Genomic DNA, 8,277 nt, shown 5'->3' on the forward strand with positions numbered 1-8,277 from the left:
GCGAAGAAGAAGGAAAGAAAGGACCTTGTAATTTCTTTCGTTCTTCTTGAGTTTTCCTATTTATAAATGTGTATGTAGATTATATATATATATATGTTATTTTTTCTCTCTTCCCTCTTTTGTAGAGAAAAAAAAATTCTTACTGCAGCGATAAAAGCGGTCTCTTAAGGTGTTAATTATAATTATTTATCTTTTCTATTCTTTCTGTTCATTTGTTGTGTGCTCATATACATATATTTCTGTGAAATGATTTTTAACAATTACATCATTATATTTATGATATATATATATTATATATTTTCTCTCCCCCTTTTTTTTATATGTATATGTATATCTAGGCATTTGAACAAAAAGTTTAGTTATTCTTCCCTTTTACATATATCAAAGATATTGAAGGAAGAAGAATAAATTTAATATGGGGTAATTAATTTAGTGCTATTATTATATATGTTTTTCCCTTTTCTATTATCGTTACTATCATTATTATTTATTATTATATTATTTATTATTATTACTATTTTTGGTGTATAGATTATTTAACAGTTGTACTAATGCACACGTTCTTTCCTTTCCATAAATGAGTTCATTTGAAACACAAAAGAAAAAGGTTTACTACAGGTGGTCCGATACAAAATGCCAGAGGTTAGTCGTCAAGTAACCAGGTGTTATCCTTTCGCACGTGTGGATACTCTCTGTCGTTGCCCGAGAATATATATGCATATGGATGCACACATACATAATCCCTTTCGATGCTCTCCTAATCTTTGTTTTGCTGATTTCTATTTGGTCGCGAAGATGCACGCTATTTTATGTGCATTGTTCTTATGAACTGGACCGTGCGGCACTACTATATTCTTAGATAGTTTCGGATTGAATGATAACCGATTGCTGATAGTAATGCCTGATAAGAGTAAAATGCATCTGGATTATATAGAAGGTTGATAGGCATCGACAGAAGAGATATATATGTATATATATATATATATATTTTTTTTTTTCATCACTGGCATTCGGTATCGTGATCCTCCAAGGTTGTTTATAAGATTTAATTTTAGGTAGTAGAAAGGAGAAAAAGTGTACATATCTAATGTTAAAGTTACTTACTTAATGGAATTGCAATGGTTTTTCCTGAGACTATTACTATCTGTTGCTAATGTATTTCGTATTATCTTATGATTACATTTGTTAATTTCGACAGATGGATAAATATTTACCGCGATTCTTTTGTCAATCCGTGCATATCCTAAATTTACGAGGGCGTCTCGAAGATTCAACTGCATGTAGCCGTTTTCGTGTGAAATAACCAGCTTGATGAGTGCGGTTCCGTCCGGCAGAGGATGTATTATTTTTAAGTATCCCTCCTGTTCTTCTGCGAGGATTTGGCACAATGTCCTGATTTTCTTAGAACTCTCATACTAGAGTTGGCACTGTCGGGCCAGTGTAGGCTAACCCACACTTGAGAGCTTGCCACGGCAATTCTTGAAAGCGATCTTCTAGGATGTATAATTCGTTGAATCGCCGCCACACTTCTCGTCCTTCGTCCCTGAGGGCTACCCGGGCAATTCCTTGGATCCGCCCGACTGCCGTTATTATTCCTCGGTGCCATATGTCGCCTTCCTTGATTGCGACGGCCAGATTTATTTTCACCAAGTGTGGCCAGCAGATGAGGGTATTTGACTTCCGATTCATTCGGAACCCAAGTTCCTCCATTAATTCCTTTAGGCTCGACTCTCCAGTTTTGAGTCGTATCCAAAAGTGCGGTGATTCCATCCGGAGTATCTTGCAGTCAAGGCGCCCACGGGTCAAACAGCTGGTATCGATGACGTTAGATTCCATTTTTCGGTATTATCTGATTGCAAAGATATGGATGATGATATTAAAGAAGATTTTAATTTTTTAATTGTAGGGAAAAGGTTGGTTGAGAGGTTGATACAACTTCCGTGGGAAGGAGAGGATACATTGAGTTTGGATCTGCGCCTTTCGTTGGAGCTTCTCGTAGTGCGTCGCTTGGGATTGTATGCTCGGAATTGCATTCAGGAGGAGGGGCGCTCGCCTCCGAAGATTTTTTCTGTCCGTATGTGCTAAGGTGTAACAAAAGATGGGTGATAGAATCCCAAATAGATCCGAGTAGATGTATTGACCATCCATACACGGTATGCAGGGTATATGCGTGTACTGCTGTGTCTAGTATCAATTTTAAGATTCTAATAGTCATATATATCCCAATCATTCCGGCGCTGATGTTACCAAAAATGAGAAACCGATTCCAAAATTTTTCCCAGGCAGTTGTAGCTATTTTTTCTATGGATGCTTCGTCTAATAAATTAGAAAATGATCCTCCGTTTACAGAGCCAGGTTGCCCTAGCATTCCTCGGGCTATGGTATTAAGTACTGCAGGCCGTTCTGCAGGAAACATTATATGATCCCGAAGGTCCTGTAAATCCTTTTCCGTGTATATCCCGCTTGTGGCGAGTGCTCTAGGATTAATATACTTCCAAGTTAATTTGGTGGTTGGTTTTATGACGATTGGGGGTAGTGATTCGATTGGTTTGGGTGTGAATTTGTACCACGAATCTCCGAGTAGATACATGGCGGATGCGAGTTTATTACAATTTACCTCAGTTCCTTGTTGTAATAGAATGTGTGTTTGAGGGGTTAAAAATTGTGTTTGATTGTCTCGTATTACTTGTAATTGATCGTAGCATTTGTCAGTTTGAGCAATTTTTACTTCAACTGGTACGCACTTTATTATGTGTATTACCTCTCCGGCTCGTAGGGCCATATATCCTGGTCCCTTCATTAGATGATAGGCGAAAACATCTGGTGACTGAGTAGCTATAGCTAAAGCATTCTTTAGCATTTTTTGCTCGAGGTTACATTGTTGCAGGAGAACATTTCGGTATAACTGGCTTATTTGTGTACGGACATGCCTTTCTACGTATACGAATTTGGAATTTACATAGGTGAATATATCGAAATTATAAGCGCGGTTTTCCGTCTTTTTAAAAACTTTATTATCAGGGGTTGTTATAAAAATGAATAATTTGGGATGTTCAGTTCGGGTAAGCGTATATCCGCATTTTGAGATAGTTCCCTTGCTGGTTAAGGCGAAAACCATGTCATCCGCAACCAGGGCATAGATTTCCGTGGGTTGATCGTCCAGTTGGTCGATTATTTTTCCTGCGACTCCTTCATATAATAAGCCATAATTACTAAGTTGACAATCGTCTTCGGGTAATGCATTCCAGAATGTATCTCCTCCTTCTAGATCAATACACCGAGTAGCCGTGAGTTCACAGGTTACTCCTGAACGGAGTATAATCCTATTAGTATCTATTTTTACTTTGGCTGTATAATCTTGTAAGGTGATCTTTATAGTCGCGAGAACGGTGACGTCTGTCCATGTTCCATAAGGGTCTGAATACGTTCCCCCATGACATGTTCCATCGGCAATTGTCCCGCCAACGTTACAGGCCTGGTGATCGTTTGGTTGGGAAGAATGCCTGTCATAAGCGTTGCTCCTAGGTGGTAGTGACCAAACACATGCATATTTATGCATGCTCCTTGGGATATTTCTTGTATGTATGAATATTTGCCATTGGGAACATCCATAGAGTGAGAAAACATTCCACATTTTCTGATTAGTCTATCAATTTCGATTTTACACTGATGTACTTTTATGCTTTTAAATTCATTAACTTGAAGTAATTGCAGATAGACTCTGGCCTTCGTTAGAGTCTGCGGCGGAATGTCGCATTCCTCGATGTTCAAGAGCGACAATGTAGTTAAATTGGCCTGCGGTGATCCACAGTCATAGCCTATTATTCCGTGAGCTTTCCGAATCCAAATAAGTGTTATCATTATGGCGATCCTTCCGATCATCTGAAAATTTAATTATTCGAGGTTGGCTTGATATGAGAAATCCTTAAACGATTGGGATGAACTACGCGACTGTTTTTCTTAATTTTAATTCTAACGTTATTTCGATTTAATATTTCTAAGACTTCATGCGGGCCTGTGTATTGGTCTCCAAATTTTCCTGGTTTGGGCCCCTTCTGCAAGAATACATAATCCCCTGGTTTGAAAGTTTGTGGTTTAATCTTCTTGTCGTAATATTTCTTTGATTTGATTTTTGCTTCGACAATATTTTCGCGAGCGTTTGCTTGTATGGTGTGAAGCTGAGTAACTAGATTTATTAAATATTCATCATAATTTGCCAGTTTATCTTCTGGAGCTAAAGGTTCGCTAGACGGTATTCTTGCTATTTTCCCGAAAACTAATTCGTATGGGGTATGTTTAGTTGCTTCGTGTACACTGGTGTTATAGTTGAATGTAGCGAGACCGATCCACCTGTCCCACTGTTTTCCTTCAGTTGCATATTGTTTTAAATATTCACCAAGTGCATGATGGGATCTTTCTAACGAACCATTGGATTGCGGATGAAAGGCAGTAGTGCGCAGTTTGCGAATCTTGAATATTTTAGCGAGTTTTTTCATTAGATCGCTAAGGAAGTTTCTTCCTTGATCAGTCAATATTGCTTTTGGTGCTCCTAGTATACAAATAAATTTATCGACAAATGCTTCCGCAATTGTCTCAGAGATTTGATTTGGCAACGGTATTGCCATGCAAAACTTAGTTAGTTGATCCTGCAAGGTTAGAATATATTCGTTTCCTTGTTCGGTTTTAGGTAACGGACCTACAATATCCATGGCTACCTTATCAAAGGCGGATCCTGGTGTATCAGTAATGATCATAGGCTATTTAGTTTTGACTCGTACTAATTTTTTTAATTGGCATTGCAGGCATTGTTGTATGTATTTTTGCACATCTGATTTTAAGTCTTAAATAATAATTGTGTTTAATTCTATTGTATGTTTTAGTAACACCTCGGTGTCCTCCTGTGGGCGCGCAATGTATCTCACTGATTATGCTTGGGCGGAGATCTTTTGGGGGATATTTTGTTAATCCGTTGCAAATAATTATTTTAGTGTACGCGTCAACGAAGATTAATTGTATCTGTGTTTTGATATTGCTCCATGGTATATTCTGGATAAATTCGGTTTTGGCTATACTAACGGTTTCCAGTTTTAATTCGTCTGCTATTTTACGCAGGTCTTTCAAAGCTGATGTTATTTGTATTAAGGTCATTGTTGGTCCTTCTCGTTGTCCTTCGCTAATCGTTAAAACCAGGTGATAATAGTTCCTATACTTTATGGCTCGAGTTTTTCCTAAAATAAGATCCCTTAATTTAGGTAATTCGTTTCGTTCGAACAATTTTTGCGAACCTGAGTCTAAAGGTTTTCCGTTGATGTCGACAAAATAGACTATATTATCCTTACGTAAGAATAACAATTCTCGAGAATCGATGACATTGCTTTTCAGTGCCCGATTTTCAATAATGACAGATTTAGTTTTCCTTAAGTCATTTTCTTCATTATCCTCTTCTTCGTCTTCTTCTTTTCCTTCTTCTTCCTTTTCTTCTTCTTCGTTATTTTCTCTACTCTTTGTGTTTTCATTCGCTAAGTCTGTTACCTCTATAGTTTCGGAATTGATTAGAGAATATGTTTGCGATCTTTTCAGGTGGTCATCCTTTTCTTTTATTGTTTGGCTTCTCGTTTGCATTTTACGAAATGCGGGCGGATTATGAATTAATGCTTTCTCTATAATTTTATTTTTTGTCGGTTCGTTTAATTCTTCTTGGGTGAATGGTATGGAATCCATGTTTTCTTTGAAAGAATTGTCGATATCTGCCATTTCGGATTGTTCGTTGTCCGATAAATATAATTCGAAATCTTCGTCCTCTTCCATTTCTTCTTTCTCTTCGGATTCTTCCAATAATTTGGAAATTACGTCTGCATCTTCTGGTTTATTAGGATTTAAAATTTTCCTATTGATAATGGTTTTGCAATCTATTTCTACTGGGTTCCTTGATAATGCGTCGGCATTTACGTTAGTTTTTCCGGCTTTGTATACGACGTCATAATCATATTCCGCCAGTTTCAATCTCCAACGAAGTATTCTCATATTTGCGTCTTGTGCATTCTTAAACCATAGTAAAGGCTTATGATCAGTAATTAAGGTAAATTTTCATCCATAAAGATACGGTCGAAAATGTTTAACACAATAAACTATTGCTAATGCTTCCTTTTCATAAGTATCGTATTTTAATTCATTATCTGTTAAGGTCCGTGACATACGCGATTGGACGATCTTTATTTATTTCCCCTTGCGATAGGATTCCTCCTACGGCTATTCCTGAAGCGTCGGTTGTTAAAATAAACGGTTTTGAGAAATCGGGATATTGCAAGATGGGTTCTTCGCATAGTTTCTGCTTCAAAGTTTCAAATGATTCTTCCTGTACAGATGTCCAGTCAAATCGTGTCTCATTTTTTAACAGATTTGTTAATGGTTTAGCGAGTTTCGAGAAGTTTGGAATGAATCGTCTATAATATCCTGCTAATCCGAGAAATTGTTTGATATTTTTAGGCGTTTTTGGTCTAGGAAACTGTTGCACTGCTTCCAATTTTTTGGGGTCTGGTTTAATCCCGTTTTTGCTGATCACATGTCCTAAATATGTTACTTCAGTTTTTAGAAATTCACATTTATCTGGCTGTAATTTTAAGTTTGCTTCGCGTAATCTGTCTATTAAATTATTATACTTCCTTTCATGTTCCTCTAGTGAGGAGGCATATATAACGATATCATCCATATAGACGAATAATTCTTTCCCTTGTAATCCAATTAGCACTAGATCCATTAGACGCTGGAAAGTGGCAGTTGCGTTTTTTAGACCGAAGGGCATTCTGTCGAATTCGTAATGCCCGAAAGGAGTAGTAAAAGCTGTTTTATGGCTATCTGAAGGATCCATCTTGATCTGGTGGAATCCAGAGGCTAAATCGCAAACTGAGAAATATTGCGCTCCTCCTAATTGATCAATGATATCTACAATATTCGGTAAAGGGTAAGCGTCTCCAATGATCTTATCGTTCAATGCTCGAAAATCCAAAACCATTCTCCAGCGTTTGTTTCCCTTTGAATCTTCCTTTTTGGGCACTATCCATATAGGAGTGTTATACGGAGATTGAGATGGTTTTACTATTCCAACTTCTAACAATTCTCCTACCTGCCTGTTTATCTCCTCTTTATGAACTTGTGGAAATCGGTACTGTCGTGTATTTATTGGCAGATCATCTATGGTTGGTATCTGATGTTGCAATACATGAGTAGCAGTTAATTCTTCGCCAGGTATGTGGAAATCTGTCCTGACTGATTTTTATAAGTTCTATTACCTTTTCCTTTTCTTGTTCGTTTAAGTGGTCCAACCGCAAGGATTCTATAATTTTAGTAAGCCGATTCCTTGCGTCCTCCTTTGATATTACTAAGCATTTGTGAGGATTATCGGTTAAGGTAACGAGTGATAATCCTTGTGTGAATTTGTCTTTATGTTTCGATTTATGCTTGTGTATACATTTATCAAATGTTACGTCGCAGGCGAGACGTGCTACGCGTGGAGCGAGTCTGCTCGCACTGGGCTGCGTGTTGGTTTTTGCAAAATAACTTGACCGGATTATTGATATAAATTGCGGTTGTATAATCCGTGTAGAAAAGTCGATAGTCTCCTGGAAAAGACGATATCATGCGGTCCTATCTCTGCGTCTACGTCAATGACGGTAGGATTCGGTAAATCGTAAAAAGAAGTACTTTCTTCGCGTAAATATTCCAGAAATGCCACGAATGCCTCGGAGCAGGGATCGCAGTCGGTTATCTCGCGCCAAATAGCCAATCCAGTGCCGCAAGAATTGCAAAGCCTTTCTTCACGAGTAGTCCCAACGTTAATATAATGTCTTAAGATAGCGGTGAATTGTTGATCGAAATTATACTGGGATTTACACTCTAGGCAATAAGACTGGCGGAATTTGTATCGGTAGTTATACCGACAAGACCATAACCGAATTCGACTACACACCGAGAGATACTTATTTGGTCGTTAAAGACGGCGGCTGGATGTGTTCTTTCCTGACGCGAGCTTTCCGATCGTCCTCTGCACATAACGCGTTTCACGAACAAGTAATGAAAATTCACTTACCTTTCGTTAGCCCGGTTCCTGGATTCGGGCTTCCGATTCTCGTTGTCGGCCTGGCGGGTCTCGGGGTGCACACTAGGATGCGGCGTTGCCGGATTCGGAGGACTTGGAGCCCACAAGCTGTTCTCGAAATATGCTTCGTATTCTGGCTGGTAGATTTCTTCGCACCCGAGCAATTCACTCAAATCACCGGT

General features: G+C 38.3%; 1 protein-coding gene across 1 annotated transcript; it reads right to left on the reverse strand.

The window, feature by feature from the left end:
• Nucleotides 1-321: 321 nt before the first annotated feature.
• Nucleotides 322-3,882, reverse strand: LOC148936043 (uncharacterized). Its single transcript, XM_089079157.1, is given in 2 exon segments — nt 322-3,450; nt 3,453-3,882. Coding segments are annotated over 2 exon segments (1,992 nt in total). The 3' UTR covers nt 322-1,888.
• Nucleotides 3,883-8,277: the final 4,395 nt, after the last annotated feature.

This window comes from Pogonomyrmex barbatus, unplaced genomic scaffold (assembly GCF_055798465.1).
Source record: "Pogonomyrmex barbatus isolate J1 unplaced genomic scaffold, ASM5579846v1 scaffold3, whole genome shotgun sequence".
Taxonomy (NCBI): domain Eukaryota; kingdom Metazoa; phylum Arthropoda; class Insecta; order Hymenoptera; family Formicidae; genus Pogonomyrmex; species Pogonomyrmex barbatus.